At 39.2% G+C, this 20,852-nt stretch overlaps 1 protein-coding gene across 6 annotated transcripts in view; it reads right to left on the bottom strand.

Annotated features, from left to right (window-relative positions):
- abcc3 (ATP-binding cassette, sub-family C (CFTR/MRP), member 3) overlaps positions 1-16,471 on the bottom strand; it is a 63,205-nt gene extending 46,734 nt beyond the window's left edge. For all 6 annotated transcript variants that reach the window (XR_003981848.1, XR_003981847.1, XM_030399722.1 and 3 more), the window contains exon 1: positions 16,156-16,471. Coding sequence is in view for 4 of the 6 variants with exons in the window: in XM_030399722.1 (XP_030255582.1) it covers positions 16,156-16,191 (36 nt within the window). In the remaining 2 variants the exon portion in view is untranslated. The remainder of the gene's footprint in view (positions 1-16,155) is intronic.
- Between the last annotated feature and the right edge of the window lie 4,381 nt (positions 16,472-20,852).

Below are 20,852 nucleotides of genomic sequence, written 5' to 3'. Positions count from 1 at the left end.
CCTCTGTTATATATGTGTGAGCAGTAATGGCTGTGGCAGTGTTTGCATTGCAAATGTGTGCACAGCACAATAATTTAAATGTCCTCCATTTTTTTTTTTATCCTTACATCCTCCTGCAACAGCACATTACTTGTGTTCACACTGTATGCAACAATTTCTATCTCACGCAGCATGGATCAGAGTACTGAAAAGGAATTTTAAAAGCATTTAGTTACCTCCACTGCACAAAGGGTAGGAGGCGGTGAGCAAATCCCATGTTTAATGACTGACCATACAAGACAAAGAGTTTTTCATTGTTCACACATATCACATCAATGCTTATTGTGGTGACCAAGGCACTAAATGTACATAAGACCTGGTTTAATTCATTTCTGCTTCAAAGGCAATGTTCACCTGACGATATAAAACAATTCTTATTCGTCTGATGGATATTTACACTTTTTCTGCACAGTACACAGTCTTCATGAATACAAGAAAGAATTAATGCTGCATTATGGAAGCTGCTTGGTTGCTACTGAAGAATGTGGCTCTTGCTTAAACTCACTCCCTTTTCACATTCTTCCATCTGATAGGGAGGCTGCTTTCCTCAAAGTTGAAGACTTAAAAGGTTAGAGTTTGACAATGCAATCTTAAAAGGAATTTATAACTGCAAATACAAGCTTGTGGAGCCTTGAGAAAGTGAACAGTCAATATTTATTCACATGCAAACTGATGACAGCCAGCCAGCATTGATTTGAACAGGTAAATTATTTCATCAGCCAGGTAAATATACGATAGGCCATAGGGGTTCTAATATGAAAAGTTGATGAGTATTAACAAAATCAATATCCACAGGGGTTGGATGTCAAATAACCCAGATAACCCAAAAATCAATAACTCAAAAACAGTTAAAGGGGTATCCGAGCAATTCCATATGTAAAAACAACAATACATTGAAATCCACAGTTTCCATAATATCATATCTTTCATTAGACCCACCTTCAAATAAAAAAAAAAAAAAACCTGGGACCCTTTGCTGCGTGTCACTCCCCCTCTCTCTCATCCTGTTTCCTGTCATGTCTTTAGCTGTTCTGTCAATAAGACAAAAGGCTAAAAAAATATGTACTTTAAAAAACAAACAAACCACAGAGCGAAATACTGACTTTAGTAATAACTAAAGTGAGGTTGGGACAAAACATTGATATGTCAATATATCATTGACCTTCCTCATGTGATACGAGTATTGATATGCTGGCGCCAAATATTGATATTTCAATTATAAAAATGGCAAGGCTTTCCCTGCCAAATTGACTCCCCAGTGATACTACTTCATGGCTCCTCGCGGTGCCACTTATCACATGAATGAGAGAGACTTGGCCGGAGAAGAGAAAGTTTACAGTGGGATAATGGCGAACAGCATGTCAAGAAAGTTGCATTAATAAAACAAACAAAATTGATAAAGACTATGCGACATGCAAGAACTCTCTGGTAAAACTAAAGTACACGGGCAACACCACGAACATGCAAAGCCACTTCCAATGCCACCACCCCGATCTCCTTGTTGAAAATGTGATTAATGCTAACGTTGCAAGTCAACAGTGAATGCAATGTTTAAGGCAAAGCTTCCTTTCTCGTCACCGAGGGCTACCACTATTACGAAGTCCATTGCTGAGTTTAGTTGGAAGGACCTTGGCCCGTACAGCCTGGACGAAAATAAAGGTTTCTGCCAAATATTGCAAACACTGGAGCCATGGGATGAAATGACTTGCAGAAAAATATTTTCCCAAGATAGCAGGAAAGTTTAAGGACGCACTCAAGTCTGCATAGAGTTACAAGCTGTAAAGGATGGACTTCACGGGCTACAGAGTCCCATGTGACAATCCCCGACCACTTTATTGATAATGAGTAGGAAATGTACCCCTGCGTGCTGCAAACAAGGGGGATGCGGGACAATCATTCCAATGCTTATCAAAGCTCAGAGCATGGTGATCAGTTGCTGCTCCGAAAGAAGAATATGCAAATTTGAGGATGAATGGATATGGACTCAGGTTTACATAATACAAATTATTACAAGGCACTGAAATATTCTCAGGTTTATGCAAAGCAAGCTGGTAAACTCTGCAGTGTTCCAGGTTTATATAAAACACATTTATAAACAGTTACATGTGTCCAGACATACAAAAAATACTTTGCAAAGCTTTTTGAAGATTATCTATTAAAACGTGTTACAAGTTGTTTAAGCTTCTAAAAAGGATAAGCGTAAAATGTGGATAGGTTATTCTTGCAAAGTAATACAATTTTCAGCTTGTTTTTTTAAGAAGTATTTGTTCTCTGTTGGACTGTTGGAAAACCATTTCAGGTGACTACTTCATGAAGCTCATCGAGAGAATGCCAAGAGCGTGCAAAGCAGTAATCAAAGCAAAGGGTGGCTATTCTGAAGAATCTAAAATATAAAACATGTTTTGAGTTATTTCACAGTTTTTTGTCTACTACATAATTCCATATGTGTTCATTCATAGTTTTGATGCCTTCAGTGAGAATCTACAACCTAAAAATAAAAACATTAAATGAGAAGGTGTGTCCACACTTTTGACTGGTAGTGTATATTGATGTGAAATTTCATATAATGGTTCCCAATGAAACAAACAGTAAAATCAGACAAATAACCCCCAAGATAAAATAAAAAGAACAAGCCCCAACAAGTGTCCCCCTAGAAGACTTTTGTAAAAATATTTCAATTGTGCTTTAAAAGAGGGATGGGAAACTAGAACCAGCCACTCAAATAAACATGAAGAGAAACAATTATAAGAAATAGAATTTCTCTGCAAAAACTAAGCTTAAAGGTGCTATTTGTATGAAAAGTTGATTTTTGAGTTTCCCAATTTCGACACTTTGGGATGGCAGCCGATCCATCCTACAATTCCAAAGTGTCAGTTTTTGACGAGTTGGGAATGAGACTTAAACAGTGTGGATACCCTCGGCACATATGTTGACTCAGTTCATTCTCTGCTTTCATCTGCTCTGTCGTTTCAGTGACTTGATGTTGTGTGTAGTCAGGGCCACAAGCCATATAAATCCATGTTCTCCAGCTTCCAAGCCCTAAGATTTTCACGTTGTACTCTGAATCTGCTATGAACCGTGTCTGTGGCTGTCATGTCACAGGATGTTATAGACCTATACTGTGAGTGGGCATTATGGACAATAATTGAGTGAGACATCATTAGTGGTAAAGCCATTGGCAGTAAGCTGACGCCATGTCTACAACAATTTAAATCACTCTGACAAAACTTAATTTGAACATTCATACATAGTTCAGTGACCCATACATTACTGATCTGAACAGTCAATCAGGAAATATCAACTGATTCTATACTGGGGCAGTCAGAAGATATTCAAATGAGATGTGAAACAATGTGATATATGTACACCACTATCACAGTGGTGTATTCCTATACTGACATGCTGGATGTATGAGAATAAAATCTGTATGCAACATTTAGCCATAACAACTGGTTGTTATTTGTTCTTGGTTGTTGTAGGCTAGTGCTATGAAAAGTATAGAAATACCAAGTGTTCCACTTTAATTAACTATACTCTGGCGTCCAACTTAAATCCAATTTGCCGCACTGCGTTGTTGCTTCAGCCCTTTCACACTGGCAAAAAAACACACTGACACATGCTGAAATCCGGCTTTTGTGTGCAACGCGTGTAATTTAGGGTGTTCCCCATAATGTTATTCTCCTTTTCAGGCATGATGCAATGGCATGCATTTAAGTTAAGGCCATTGGTTTGTTAATATATTTCTATTCGTGCTATCTGTTTATTACATTGTTCAGTCTGCAGTTTGCAGTTTGAAAGAGGGAGGGAAGTTGCACGGCACTGAAGTGCAAGAGTGCAGCTAAATTGTTATGGCAGCTACATCAGTGTGTTCGGTAACACAGTGTGCAACTGTGCAAATTTGCCAATATCATTCAAATACATCGGAAGACAAACATTTTAAATTAAATTGTTTTGACTCAATTTGTCGGCTGGATTATCAATATAATGTGATGTGATGTATTAAGATTACCCAGATCATAGACAGCAACTTGAATATATCGCAATATGCATTATGATATCATTTTGTGACCAATGTATTGTGATGTGTACTGTATCGTGAAGTCCTTGCCAATACCCAGCTCTACTGGCAATGTGGATGGAGTTAATTTCCATTTATTAGCAGGTTTGGCGACATTTACAAAACCAATGTATACAAGCTATTATTAGTATAAAAATGGTAAAGTGGCTTTCTCTAGTACATCACATTTGATAAATGCCAACATGGAAGACTTATGAACTGTAGCTCAGTAAAGATAACTGCGTTGTGTATGTACATATGCTTTTGCACATGCACAAAATTAAACTAACACTGGTGAAATTGAAGAATCTTTGGTATTAACCTTCTCAGTGGTAACATTAGTAAAATATAATAACTTGAGAGATGTGCAGGACACAGTCTTTAATTGGAGTTGAAAAACTCATTGGAATCTGTTCTGTTTACAATGGATGCTTATCCCATTAAATTGTTGAATGCCACTCTTAGAAAATCACTGATGTTTTTCATAGTACTGGGGTAAGGATGACCCTAAAGTATGCAGCATTTTATGAATAGATGGATAGTTATGGATTATCTGGAAGACAGAATGCAACATTGGTAAGTACAGTATTGAGTAAATAAACGTAACAGAATGGCTTCTGTTTCTGCCTGCCTGGCTGCCTTCGGTGACCTGTCCCAGTCATGGACAAGGTGATGGTGTCGAATTATATATTCGAGAATAGATAAAATGAAAACAGGTCAAATGAGAGAGGGCTGGCTATGCAAGACTAGATATGACTCAAATGCCACACATGTCAGCCTCCAGTTAAATCAGCTGTTCCAACATTTAATGGACTACAAAGATTTAACGTCAGCCCATTTTTTCTAACCCCATGGACAGACTAATGTGTGACAGGTATTTCACTGAGTGGAGAATTACTTTATGAAAAAAATGTCTCTGATTATCTGTTAGTCTCTCGTTGTCTACACTGAAACACGTGTCAGGAATTACAGTCTGTCACACGCATGTATGGCCGCTGCAGTTAATCAAGAAGATATAGATCTTTCAGCAGAAGTGGCCCTCAAATGATAATGACTGACCTCTAGAAATTAAAACAGTGTTTGCAGTGGAATTACCTCATTTAATGTGTACCAGCTTCTGCAGCGAAATCAAAATGTTCAACGTGGCAGCGATGAATAATAAGTAACAGTCATTCTAAAGTAGTGCAGGTTGTGTGGGGGTGACAGATTTCACTTGCGCTTTCAAGTGTTTTCCAAGGTTTGAGAAAAATAATAGTATCAGGCTCTCCATCTGTTCTATGTTAGACAAAAAAAACTGTTGGGTGGTATGAATGTGGAGCGAACAACAGTAAAGACTGCAGGAGGACAGGAATTGCTGCTGGCCATGTTGGCACTGACATGAAAAACATATCTGTGTTTTTCTGCATACATTATAGTTTACTAGACACTGTATTCCTTAAATGCAGATTATACCAGAAAAGAACCATGCATGTTTTGAAGGTGTGAAAGGTATTTAACTTTGCCACATTTACATCATGTAGTTTGCATAGACCAGTAGTTTTTTATTAACATTTTGTCCCAAGGCTGTAAGATGCAAACGAGACAGTTTCACAACTCTCAAGTTCAACTAGTGGGAAGCTGGGAACGTCCCTTGTCATCATTCTCTCTGACTTCCTCAATCAACACAGCTTCCTCTTTTTAAGTTTCCATCATAACAGACTGTTCTTCTTAAAGTCACTAATGACACCTCTTAATGACCAATGATGCTGACTCATTCCAAATCATATACTGCTTGACTTGAGTGCTGTTTTTGATCTTCAGACATAAAATTATTCATGCCCGTTAATAACCATTTTTCCTAATTTGTTACTGCATAACTCATAGGTAAATTCTGGGACCAAGTGTATTCTCTTTTTATATGCTCTTGGCATCAGCTGCAAAAATGTACTTTCAGACTCACATCAGTTGGGCTCTAGTAAGAAACTGAATGTCTGAATGTTCTTCAATTGAACTCAACCAAAACAGAGATTCTTCTTAGAGACTCCAGCAACACAAACATTCAAATACAGCCATCTATTTGGTACCTGTCTAAATACATTAAGCCGTTAAGCTGTTGCTAGAAATCTTGGTGTAGAAATGTTGTTTGGCTTTTTTCAACTAAGTAACATACCTCTCAGAACACCTCTGATATTGTATTCTTGTAAGACCCTGCTCTAACTTTAAAGTTCTCTGGCGGGGGGCTTTTATCTATTCCAGACATTCCCAGCTGCAGACTTGTGGGCACAGAGCTTTTGAAGATCCCCAAGGCTTTGCAACACCCTGACGGAGGAAATATGGCCAGGCTTCTCTCAAATCCGTGCTTAAAATGTACTTCCATCATTCAGCCTTTCTTGATTTCATCTGATCTTTGTTTTTATTCAGTTAGTGAATGTTGGATATTTCAATAAATCATCATTGCACATGTTCTTGAGGTGGTCACAAGAGAAGGCCATTCTAAAATGTGCAGTCCTGTCAACCAAAACATAGTCAAAGATGTTGCAAGTTTGGAAGCTACAGTTGGCATGCTGAATGCAAGGCCCCCAGAGATGTTGCTCATAAGTCAACTAATGCAACATGCAAGTCATATCCAAGCCAACGCATACAGATACTGTATGTTCCAAAATATGCATGCATCCAGTTTATAGTTGTGATGAATGACACATTAACCAATCCTGTACAACACATGCTGATGCACAACCAGTACTAGGGGTGGACTGATTGTCTGTCTGTCCGATTGTCAGGACTGATTTGTGTCTGATTGCCAATGAAATATAAAAAACTGAAAAAATGCAGGACTTCACTGGTTCTGATGTAGCAGTATTTTCATTTGTGTACTTGCTGATATCGAGTACTGATACCGATACTTCTACCACAAAAACAACTATTAGGTTACAGATGCAGTGAATCGGAAGAGAGATTTATTTTCTTCTCTGCTTGTCTGCAAATTATAATAAATTAAATAAAAATTAAAATTAAAAAAAATTCCTGTTTCAACAAAAAGCCTCCACATTGGCACTGCCTCCCCTTTTAACAAAATGTAACTTTTCAAAATATCAATAAAATTTGATAAACAAAGAAACTTATTACACAGTTAACACAGTAAACCTAATATCTCACTTAAACTATTGCACAGTCTCAACATTTGAATCAGCGTGATATATACCGAAGTAGCCTAGTACTTGTATCAACGTCTGCATGTAATAAAGAACTGACTGTCAAATCAAAGAACATTTCAAATACATTTCGACAATATTTATTGTCACTTAACATTTAATTACACAGATATATATAATACTGTAGATATGTATTATTTTCTTCTCTCTACAGAAAAGACGGCTATATCTAAAAATAAAACAGTGAAAATAAAGAAAATAGCTTTTTAAAAATTGTAAGAACTTAATTTTTGAAAAATAACATTTCTGTTTCCGTTTCCCCTCAAGTTAGGTTTCAGCTACTGCACTCATGCACTCCTGGACAACCCCTCCATCAGTAAAGGCTTTTTGTATTGACCACAGATCCAAGCCACTCTGAGGGAACATTCATTAGCTCTTAGAGACGCCATGTGGAGTTATGTTTCTCTGTCTTCTCTCCCTGTATCGTTCACTTGTCTTTCCGCCTGTCACTCGCTTCTCACCTCTTTTGTCTGTCTGTATTCAGAGCCGCAATGTTTATTGCCTGGAATGCACAGATTTGATTGGCTGAGTAGCGTCAAGTGTGATGGCTTAATTCGCATGCAATTGGTCAGTGGATTCCCTGATCCGCTAAACCTGCAGTGCCAGTCAAAATAGAAGTGCCCCGTCAAAATTTCAAATATTTCAGTAATTTACTGACTATTGGTCCAGATCCATATAGGAGGGCGTCTGGGACTCAGACCGCGGTCCGCCTGTCCAAAATGACAACAAGTAATGACAAGCCGCCCTCTGATCGCGGTCTTCAGTTTAATGCAATGTACAGCCTAATGCAATAAAGTGGCACTTGTGAAGTGAGAACGAGTATATGAGCGCAGTATTGGCCCAATAGCCGATGCCAGTATCTGTATCAGTGCATCCCCAGAAAATGGTATTGGTATGGGCCGTGAAAAAAATTAGTCAGTCAGTCTCTAGCCAGAAAGCCAGTACACGCAATATCTTACCTTTATATCACAACAATTCATTATTTACTATCAACATTTGATGATAGGGCTGCACGATGTTTAATCACAGTTCCATTCTGGATTTTTACAATGCAATGCAAGAGGTACTACAGGAAAGGTTTTCTGGGAAGCAGCTACAGGCATAACACATTATATACATACAGTATAGCACTGTACAATGTGGTAAAAAAAAGTCATATGGGATAATTGTGAGAGATACTATGACTGTGATATGATTCATGATCAGTGGTAATACCAAATTTGCATAATAATGTTCTTTTTCACTGGAAAAAACTATTGAAATCATGATGTTGTGACATTTGGTGGAGTCAGTACTAGGAATGCAAATTTTAAGCAATAACCTGAATTGATAGTTGGCTGACTTAACAATCAATTTTCAGTTCATCATTAATAACATATGAAATATGATGTTTCTTCATTAGACAACTGTTTGGGCCACTGACATGATCTTTGTGAGATGCAAACTCAGATTGGGCCACATTAGGATAGTTAACGCCATCACCAGGTACTTGAACGATCAACTAAATAGCACAATGACTTAATTGCATATATCAGGGCTACTAAATAAAATGAAATATAACATCAGTTTGTATAAAATGTATTCTTTGTTTTTAAAAATGACTTATATTCTGATGAAACACATTTTCTTTCATCAGTATTTTGTATTCTTTGTTGACATATTTGATTCAATCTTAACTTGGATTAATCAATTAATGATTACTCATTAACATTCCTAGACAATGCACCAAATAAACACATTTTCTTAAATCTGGAGAACAATATTTGTAGGCCAGGGCATCTCTGCAGCACTTTATCATAATGCTGATTTGTCACATAAAAACTGCAGCCTCTGCAATTTTAGGCATTTTATTTGGCCATATTTAGGGATGTACCGATATGACTTTTTCAGTCCCAATACCGATACTGATGCCTGGGCTTTGTGCATCTGTCGGTACCTGATACCGATGTTGAATTAATACTAAACTGTATACCAGTCTCGGAAAAATACTTGCATGATGGAAGAGAGTACCTTGGCTCTAAAGTATTCCAGTAGGCGACGGAACCCCTTATCTTCAACAACTGACATTGGTTGAGCCATCTAAAACAATGTATTCTCAAACCTTCTGTGTTATTGCCAATGCTTTCAAGCTTTCCGTCAGAAACATTTCACATCGTTTAAGTGCATCTACTAAAGTTAGTTGCTGGGCTGTACTGTCTTCTGTTTTGTTGAGCTGCAGGAATCCCGTGTGCTCCTTAGCATGGTGCTTTTGGATGTGCTTGATTAATTTGGTACTATGGTACTTTGCAGGACTAACACCACCCCTGGAAAAATTTCCTTTGCAGACACTGCTGTTACGACCAGGGCCTAGGGGAAACCCTGGTGCAACAAGAGAATGAGACTCCCCTCTTCCCATCCTCCAAACCCCACCAGCAGCGAGCGTTTAACATAGTTTATTCAAAACAAACACATTTTTCACAATCATGCATTGCTGGCAGTCTGGGACAGCAGAGGAGAGCCCGCAGGAACTGGGAGGAGCCGGCCTTTAAACTTATGGCTCCAGGAAAGCAGCCAATCAGCGCCACAGGGCAACCTACAATCAATCAGACACACCTGCAACCACTCTCTCACTCACATACTCACAGGTAAAAGAGGGATATTAAAAACAGACTAAGAGAAACATGATCTCTAGGGTCGTAACACTGCAAACAGCCGTCGAACTAATTGGCATGGCAAGCGTGAAATATCTCCACACAGCCGACTCTTTGGCTCGCTCCATGTCGCTTAACGGTTAACTCAACTCTTCCAGCATGCGACACATGTGCTGCTGAAGAATGACGTAGGATGTGTTGCGACGGAGGAAAAAAAACAAAACTGAATTGGCCCGTGGATCTGATCTGTTCTGTTAAGTTTTTTGATCCCCGATTCATCTATTTTGTCAATATCGGGGCCGATATCCGATCTTAATATCGGATCGGTGCACCCCTAGCCATATTGCAATTTAGATAATTTATCAATTAAGTTTCCAGCCCTAATATTGTACAAGAAAGGTTCTTACTGTTAGTACATCAGAACAGGATATAGATCATATTTATGATGCAGAATATATGTGCTTATGGTGTAACTGGTGCAGAGATTAGATGACTAATCGACAGTCATGCAACAGTAAATTATTCATTACTAAAAATGCAGAACACTTGATACTCTTGTATTACTAAAAAATAACCGTCGCCTTTTCAAAAATAAAAACAAAAGTTCACAGTTGCTCTTATCTGGCATTCAATAAGGATTCAAAAACAAGCGATTCCTTTGACAGCCTTATACAATCTGGTACCACTCTCATCGTATTTACACACTGCATGTTTTCTCGTCAGTACAAGGACTTTTCTGTGACTTTCAAGCAGAGCCTAACCCATATGTTAGGCAGCTGATATCATCAGCCTATATCGGCTTATCACAGAAATATCAGTACATATCAGTATTCTCACACACACACACACGCACACATGCACGCAAGCACAGTTTAATGCTGCTGTTATTTTCGACAATGTATAAATATGTGGAGAATAATGCTATTATATAAATGCCATTTTTTCTTACTGCCTAATATCAGATCCAATATTCGGTTTCAGTCACTCACACTTGGCATGCTTTGGGGTAAAATTAAAGTGACAAAAATCAAACATAATTCATCCTGATCTTGTGAAAGTCACGTATGAAAGTGAAAACCTTAAAATAATACTGCCATTATTTGCAGAGTAGGAGGGCTTTCAACCCCTCTTTACATAAAGATTGCACGCAGACTGTCACTTGAAAGTTTATTAATAAATCTGCTGACGGAGTACTGGACAATACGAGTGCAGATTTTCCTTATGTAAAGACTGACTGAGCAATTGGGCTAGACATAAAAAAGGTATAGGTTACATAGAACACCTTTTACAAACAATGACATTGCAAATGAAATCCTTGGCCAAGCCCACAACCTGACTCACATTGATTCACATTGAATACACACGGTTGAGTGCTGGAGGATAACAACTGCCTCCAGTTTGTTTCAAGTGGATATAAACAGCAGCAACTAGTTTAGGTCACCTTTGATGGCCCCATAAACAAGCCAGCTCTCAGCGTGATATGCAGCCTGTGGAAAATCAGGTGCACAGTCTTAACCCTTTTCGAAACAACAAAGTGCCTCAAAGCTCTTGAGTTTGGTGCACATAGGGGTTTCGTCGTGGCAGTGTGGGACAAAAGCCCCTCAACCTTCAGACAGACAGTTTAAAGTGTTGTGATGTTTAAATTCTAAAGACCATTGAAGAAAAAAAGATGATGGTACCTTAACCTGCTGCTGAACATAATGTCATTTTATTTGCCTTTACTGCTAGAGCATGTATTGCTCACTGAAATGCAGTCATTTGCATTGAAAAGGGAAGTGCGGGTGATTGGAATATGTTCAGCAGACCTTGAGACCTTTAGACTGCCAGCCGCATCCAGACCACTCAACCAGACAAGCTGGACCAAACGCCACCACAAGCATTGTCATCACCCCAGGGAGTGCCAGAAAAAGAGCTAAGCCATACAGAATGGACCCAAGGCTGCATCTCTACCCAGTATGGCTGCCCCATTCTTGCCAAGATGTGAATCCTGATGTTTCTCCATGAGAACTGAGAACACGATTCTCTCACAGGATTCTTTTTCTTTTAACACAAGCATTAATTGCACTATTGCACTGCTCAATTGCTGGACTAGGAACTTTAACGATATGGTAATACACTATATCATAGTGCTGTCAGTCTGTAATCCCATTCCAATGTCATTCTAATCATTTTTCACATTCACATTATTTTCACATTTTGAATGCTCAAATTTAGAATACTATGAATATCTATAATGTAACTCTACACTGTATACTAATGCTTATGTATTGCCAAAGCCAATATCAATATAGTTTATAGTACAGTAATATAGTTTTGATACTAGCCTCTTTCACACAGAGAAGCCACATTATCGCCGCAGCAGCAGTTCGCCAATTCTCCACCGTTGGTCGTTCACACAGAGCAAAGCATCTCCGCCTTAAAGACGAACCGCTGTGTATTTCACACAGAAAGCCGGCGCTGCGTCTCCTAAAGAGGCGTAACGGTACACGTCATGATGATGACCCCGGTGTCCTCCTGTCAATCTAAGCCTGCGGACAGTTTATAATCATGTGGATGCTGTAATAATGTGTAGTGATTGAGAGATCCTGGAAAATGACAAAGTTTTGCTCAAAATTACATGATTGCATAATCGGCATCAGTAAACTGGACGCTGTCTGACTCTCTCACTCGCGGGGCTGGAGGCCGTTTTCTGGGGGAAAGTTCACTTAAGTCTCGGTCCGGAGGGCTGACCATCGCCGTGACAACAGTAACTACAACAACACACGCCGTTTTTCCAGCAGAAATTTCACGAGGAGTTGCCCGCACAGGTGGGAGGACAGACGCTTCTCCGCGTATATTTGCAGTATTTTTTTCTCATATAAGTTACTACGTTACTTTTGTTTGGTTTTTGTTCTGAGTGAGGGACCTGTGTTGTTGTCAGACAGTCCGATCGACATGCCCTCGATAAGTGCAGCCGGCTTATCCATTCACACTGGTTTGGTTCGCCAATGCTGCGCCACTGATACTACCTCAAGAGGCCGATCAGCACCGGAGCGAAATTTCACCCCTTGCTGCCTCTCAGAAATTCATAAAGAGGCGGAGAATTGGCGCAGGATCCCCGCATCCAAACAGCAGTGTGAATGGGGCTACTGAAAAGCTCTGTGATGAGGAGGAGGGAGGCATCGCTTCTGATAATGGAATCTTAGAGGTTAACATGGTTGTGATTCATTTGACTTTATGTTCTTCAGATGTGACAAAAGTATCTCATTCTCATATGTGTTTAGGCCAGAAACATCATAGCACAGACAGAAGTTGAACCCTGGATGTTACCGATGACTGCTGTCCTTTTATCACCATACATGTTGTAAACTTCTTGTTAGCTGTAAAGGCAGCACTCTGTTAACATAGCATTGAGTTGGCTTAGCTGCCTAGCTAATGTCGATCAAAACCCACATACAGCATTTGTTTGTTTCACTGCACAAGTGCTTCACCTCAGAGCCAGAGCTTTTCTGTGGACATGGGGTCAAAGGCAGAGCAGAGTTTCTCACATAAGCAAAAACATTGAGGCTGGCTAATCTGTTTCTGAGTGCCTCCTTCCTGCTTGTCCTACACATGCCGCCCTATCAGGTTACTATAGTAACATGGATTGACAGCGCTGTGAATGAGGAAGAGAAAGGAGAGAGATGATTGAGTTGTATGCTTGAATGTTAAATTAATGGCATGTTTTGCTTTACACTGTGTATCTGGGATTGTTGTGAAGCAAATAGGTCAACAATGTCAATTGCACAGAGAAATATATATATGGATATATTCTAGTAGAATGTACATTTCTTGTATTTTTCTTCTGTTTTTGTTGTTCTTGTTTATATACAGTTTTCTGCATTATTATTATCGTTATTATTTGTATTATTATTATTTTTCTGCATATTTCTGGGACTTTGAATGGGAGCAGCTGTTACACAAGCAATTTCCCCTCTGGGATCAATAAAGTATTTCTGAATCTTATTCTGATTTGAAATGGAAGCAAGTGAGTCACCGTCAACTAGAAAGAGGAACACATAAATGTATGGATCGAGATTGTGATGTTTTACAATGAGTCATGCAGCCCTACTACCTAGCCAACTCCTGGCTAATATTTGGTCGCAGGAAAATGGAATTGACAAAAAGGGACTGACGGTGATGCAGTGAAGAAAATCAGAGACTGATTGGTGCTTAGTCGACTAACCGATCAAAAGAATACTATTTCAGTCATTTTTCAAGCAAAAATGTAACACACTTATTGGTTTCAGCATATTAAATGTAAGGATATGCTACTTTCCTTTGCTATTGCATTACATTAAATGAAGTGGGTTTGGATTTTTGATGAGCGCTTCTTTTGATTTTTGGACATTTTATAAGCAAAACAATTAATCAATTAATAAGCAGCACTTTTATCAGTAATAGAAAATAATAATTGGTTGCAGTTTTAATGCAGACTACATAATCAACACTTCTTTGTTGGCACAGTCCGTCTTCCCCCAGATATGAATTCAAACATGCTACACGGAATACTTACTTTCTGGGTGTATATTTGCATATCTACTGTATAATGTCCAAGATGTGTATGAATATACAGAGCATGTACATAAATAACTTTACCATTTTATTTATTTAAATTGTATTTTATTCGTATGCATCGTTGTGTGTATAGCAGGAAGGGGCTACGACTTACATTTCATTGATCAACCCCGTGCTATAAAATTATAATGAAGGACCTTGATATTTTCAACACCTCTAGGATCATTGTTTTGGTTCAAGGGGCCCATAACTTTACTGTTTTGTTCTGTCTTAATTTCAGCTGCAACATGAGTGTAGTGTTAATGACTTGATGTGCTTTTCTGTTGGATGTATCAGGATATCAATGTATGTTGCACTTGCTGAATATAGTTGTAAAATGTTACATGGTCATATATGATATCTAGGTTAAATAAGCTGATAAATATGTTGTCAACTCGTATCGCATTTATAAATGCAGCACAAACTAGAGACACACCAAAACTGCACGAGAGACCACTATTTGCTCACATTTCACATCCCAATCATGACATTTACACATTACATGTTTTCTCGACATTTTCTCTCTGCATCGCATGTGTGTGAACACGGATTTACCACTGCAACCGCCCTACAATAAGACTTCCCCACAGTCACACAACACAAACATACAACAACATGAAATTCGAGGAGTTACCACGGGCCTTGCAGCAATTGCGCCCTCAAAATTGCGATGATCAAAGAAATCAATACATGTGAACTGTAGGACTCTTTGATAGGGTTTACAGCTGACGCATGATTGCAGCAGAGCAAGAACAACCATTGCAAGATTAAAGCCACATTAGTGTTACCACAGCCAGAAAAGCACAACGAACATGACCTCAGATGACTCTAACAGAGCGGCATCATCCAAAGGCAGACTACATGGTGTTGTGGGTGCTAATGTGGGTCTCTGTGGTAGTGGTGAAAGAAATCGAAAGCTTCCATAATACTCCCACTGGGATTTACTGTGAGTTTGTGGTACCACTGATTAGCAACCTCATAATACTAGCCTGTAGTACAATACGTATTAATTAAACAGAGTGTGATATTAAAACGTCTTAATGGGGATTTTGCCTCCTATGATATGTCTATAAAGGGCCCTTTGGGGTCCACTGTATGAGCTTTCATCACCATACAGAAACATTCCCAGTGGGACTATGGTGAGTTTTATTAGGCTCGGCACTTCCTACTCTCTGGTATTGTCATCTACTACGCTATCCCTCAATTGTTCCTAGAGGGGTTAAGTCTAGCTACTGTATACTGACTCTGAGATAAGTTTACTGTCGTTATCGTGCCGGAGGTGCATCGTAAATACTAAAACAGCATCAATATTAAGCTGTGTTTGACATGTTATTACATGACTGCCCTTCCTCGGGGAAAGAACAGCCGTGTGCGACTTCTTAACACAGCAAACGAAAACACCTAATTTAACATGACATTAATTTTGGGAGCTTGTTAACACAGTAAATGCTATTAAGTGGGTTATTTGTGGTTCGCCGTGGCCGGTGGTGTACTTCTGAATGGCTGCCCGGAAACAAAACAAAAGCAGCTCATGACATAATATGGTACAACCTTGTCAGGTAGTACGCGAAGTACACACAAGGCCACGGGAGATCTTGTGACATACATGGCAGCAGTCATGACAAAACACCGGATCGACACCGGCGATGGGTGACGTACTCACCCAGAAGGGAAGCTCCGGTCCGCACAGCTTCTCCATCTCCGTCACGGCGGAACAGCGGGAACCACCGGATAGCTATGTGTCTTCTCCACAGGTCGAGTCCTTCTCTGGCCGGCCACTTTTCCGATTCCTTTCTGCGAGAAAAACACGCTCGCCGACAGTCACATGCCACACAGACAGGTATGCGTTGTGTCGGCGCCTCAGGTCTCTGTGTTCGCCGTCAAGCGTGGACCTTCAAGCGGCAGGAAACACTCCGCTTCTTCCGCTCTGCAGACAAACGGATTGAGAAGTAAGTTGAGGCAGGAGAAGAATTATTTCTACGGGAGGCTGTCGTGATGGCAGGGCGGGGCATCCGTTTACAAAGCCCCACCCCCTCTCCCTCTCTCTTTCTCTGTCTCTCTTTCTCTGTCTCCCTCACTTTAACGTGCGCACACACACCATGACTCAGCAGTTTGCTGCTGAGTCATATCACGTGCGTGTGAGAGATAGTAGTATGTCACGTCTAAGGTGGAACTTTGGTGGTCCTCAATCAGGCTAAAAGGGTCAACTGAGAAGCAAAGACCCATCCCTTCTTATTAAAGTGTATTGCCGACACTATCACATAAGTCAAATGTTTTGTTATAACATGAAAGGTTTCACGTTTAAATGTGATAACATACTGTAATAACGTGAAAAGCTTCTCATTAAAATTTGATAACCAACATTTTTAATATCTCATTTACATCATTGGATCAACGTCATGCTTGGGTTGAGACATTTTGCTGATACAGAGCAAGGTGGATGACATTGTGATAAGGACGTGTACAGTAGAGTTTTAAAATGCATTGGGCTTTACAGAGTAAGGAATCAGTCCTCCTTCCTCTGAAGGTAGTCATTTCTCACTGATCAGTTGGGGGCACCATAGGTACAAGATACCGAGCACAACTGACTGGCCAATCTTTTTAGTTTACCTTTGATAGTGATCAGTCTGATCTATTTGACTGTTTATGATCAAATTGCTTTATTAAGCTGGGGGAGAGCACTGTGGCGCGTTTCTGTGTATAAAAAAATATTTGTGAAAACTCTTATTCTGATCCATACTTAATAACAGCAAAAATCTACCCATTTCTTAACCTAAGTATCAGATTGCGTGAATGAACGTGAACCTGATACAAATACAAGGTACAAGCTAAATTGATGCTAATTTTTAAACATCCTTGGTGATGCATTGGTGAAGTGATGAAACTCAGAGCAGTAGGTGAACTCTCAGTGTTGTTAATGATGTGGCCGGTGATGGTGGTGTGATGCACTTATTTTACAATAGAGCTCTCTTGATGTCTGGGAGTGCCGTCATGGGGGTACCAGGGTTCTCCCCATAAATTTTTACTGTAATGGCGCACCGTCAACCGGGGGACGTTGGACGTCTGGGGAGAACCCTGGGGTACAGTGTGAACAGGTGGGGGTTGAACACACAGCCCTGGGGTCCTCCGGTGTTGAGCACTAAGGTTACACTGCCAATCCAAACTCCCTTTGGTCTGTTTGTGAGGAAGTCTAATATCCAGTTGCAGCGTGTTCTCCAGAATGTTAAGTTTTCCAATCAGCTTCATGGTGAGACTGTGTTAAATGCTAACAAACAACATTCTTCTCTAGCTGTTCTTATTCACCAGGTAAGTGAAGAATAAGTGAAGGGCAGTAGATATGGCATCCTTTGTGGATCTGCATGTTCTTAAAGCATGCTGGAGGGTTGAGGCTGGCAGGGATGTTGTCTTTGATTTGCTGAAGAACCAGTTCCTCCAAGCACGTTATCAGGATGGGGGTGGGAGCTACAGGGTACAGAACTAAAAAGGTTTGCCACCAGACCCTAGGGAGGGGGTCAGTGTAACAGTCTTGATGGACATGTTATTTTCTTTTTGTTTGGCATTGGTTTAATGGAAAAGTAGGCTTGACAAAGCCATCCTTTTCCATGCTGCCTGTTCCAGAGAGAACCATCAGAGTGCCCCAAATTGAGCTCCTGCTGCTGAGATCAACCCCAACTAATGAATTTGTATTTGTGGTGGTGGGGTAGTGATAAAGGGAATAACAATAATAACAACAATAATGACAACAATTAAGCCGGTAGTTATGACAAAACATAAAACCTAGGAAAACAACCTCTAAAAGAAAAGGAGTCAAAAAACATACAGAAAATGTATAAAGTAAGAAATATACCAAATCGTATACACTATATACTATACAATACTACACTGATATATGCTATAAATACAGTACAGAAAATTAAATAATTTAACAGTGACAATATAAAGATACATGTGTAAACATAATATGATCAGTATTGTTATTATTGTTGTGACCACCATCCTTCAAATTGTGACTTGTAAACAGGCAAAATAAAATAAAATGAAATAAAGGTGGGAAAATAAAATATACAAATAAGTATTATTTGATATTTTAAGATCAGTAGGATGAATAGGATTGAGTTTGTGAAACATGTAAAGAGTGGTTACTAGAAGGGCTGAGGTTCTATTGCAGTGTTTTCTAGGGGTAGATCAGTTATCCAAAGAGAAGAGATGGAGTGATCCATAGGTAAATGTTATCACTGTGTTATGTGTGTTGTTAAGCAGTTTCCAATACATGAGGATTATTTTCTTGCCAATAGGTAGCACTATGAGGAATAATCAACAGTTTGTTTTGTTAGGGGGATAAAAGGATGATAAAAGGGCAGCCCAGGAAGACTGAAAACGACTCAGATTTTTTTTTTTTTGTTCAAAATCAATGAACAGGTGGGCCATGCTAGGTAGCATGAATATAGCCATCATCGCTGCTTTGTGTACAGCTTGAATAAATTATGGATGAGGATCCAATATTTAAAAATGCATTGGAATATGTTTTGAAATGTATTAGCCAGAAAGTAATGATAAAAGTTTGGTGTTGCAGATCCTCCTTGTGGTTTTGGTTTTTGTAGATGTTAGTTTGATTCTTGCTGTCTTGTTTTCCAGTAGAATTGTGAGACGATTGAATCTCGAGATTGGAACCAAGAGATGGTGAGTTGGGTTGGGATCATAGTAAAGACAGAAAGGAGACTTGAAGGGTCATCCAGCGGAGGAGTTTGTCAGATATCGTTTTAAGTAGTGGGGTGAAGTTGAGACCGAACAACTGTGACAGCTTTGGGGAGATATAAGATATGTGATGTGAATTGTGCTTAAAGAGATAGATGGTGTGTGGGCTTCCACATCCATGTCGTTACTTTGTAGTGGGAGGAAGGAAGATTTATGCCAGTTAATGGAGTCATTAGCAGTGTTTGAGTATGTATATATGAGTTTGATAAGTCTAAAGTTTCTTGTAGGTTAGGGTTTCGCAAAAAAATATGCAAAATGTAATGGGCATAAAGATTAATTTTTTTAATTTACGTTTAAATCATAAAATGTTAAATCTTTGAATGGCTTGGTACTTATTGAGGAAGTGGTCTGAGTTATTACGATGTGGGCAGTAAATAGGATTGACCTCTTTCGAGACAGCACTGGGGGTTGCCTTGCTGGATTTGTGGCTGCAGTATTTTCTACACTATGCAACACCAAAGCCACATGTGTCATCTGCCGCTTGTCAGCCTTGAAAGTCTGTTGCCCCTTTCCTTTTCCTGCTAGTTGGATTTCATTGCCTTGACACCAGGACTTGTATATGAGCCACTCTGCAAGGTCTTTTAGGGTGTATGCGGCTCCTGACCCTGGTCTCTGCAGAATTGGGTGGTGAAAAGTCAGCTCTCAACTCAACTTGTGAACATGTGAGCCAGATCTAAGTAAGATCTAAGTCCATATGTATCAGTTCCCAAGGTCCAGAGCATGCCAACAAGGGATTGTATCTGCAGTGCAAACCTTTTGGAGGCTATGACATCTCCCTGCTTGACCTCTGGTGTCTCCAAAAACAAGGCTATGTGATGGGGCTGACCAAACGTCATGTTTGAAAACAGAAATTAATCCTACAAAAAATGTGTTTTGTTTTATGTTTATTTTCTTCCACTGTTACTGTTGGTAAAATGTTTACCCAAAACTGAAAGCAAGCAAGATATGATTTCATAGCAAACATTTTATATATATATATATATGTATGTATATATATATATGTGTGTATGTATATATGTATGTATATATGTATATATATGTATGTATATATATATATATATATATATATATATGTGTGTGTGTGTGTGTGTGTGTGTGTGTGTATATATATATGTATATTTATTTTTTTTATTGAATTTTTAGATCAAGCACAAAACACAGAACATTCATGACGGCAGTGGTGGTTGGTACGAGCAAAACACATATACCATACAGAATAACAACATTTAAAGCAAACATTTTTATATTTTCTAGTATTATTCATTTGTAAGGATTAGGGTTCAGTATCTGATACTTGTTAGGGCTGTTTTTAATTTTCATGAGTGAGTAAATCCATTTAGAGCCGATCAGTTTGAACCAAAAGGAGGTGCCAGGTGTATACTTGGTGGACGTTGCATATGATCAGTAGTAGCACTGAAATTAAAAGTTTCCATTGTTTCTAATGGCTCTCGTCTTTGGGTTTTGGATCCTGGGCCCTGACAAGGATAATACAAATGAATCACAATATGCATGCTATTCCAGCAACAAACAAGCTCAGGGTGTTTTTCCATGAAAATTTACAAATTTAATGGATAATTATCATCAGGTGCTATGCACTGCAGGACC

The sequence above is a fragment of the Sparus aurata genome, chromosome 20, assembly GCF_900880675.1.
Source record: "Sparus aurata chromosome 20, fSpaAur1.1, whole genome shotgun sequence".
NCBI classification, from domain to species: domain Eukaryota; kingdom Metazoa; phylum Chordata; class Actinopteri; order Spariformes; family Sparidae; genus Sparus; species Sparus aurata.
This window is presented reverse-complemented; position numbering and strand designations above follow the sequence as displayed.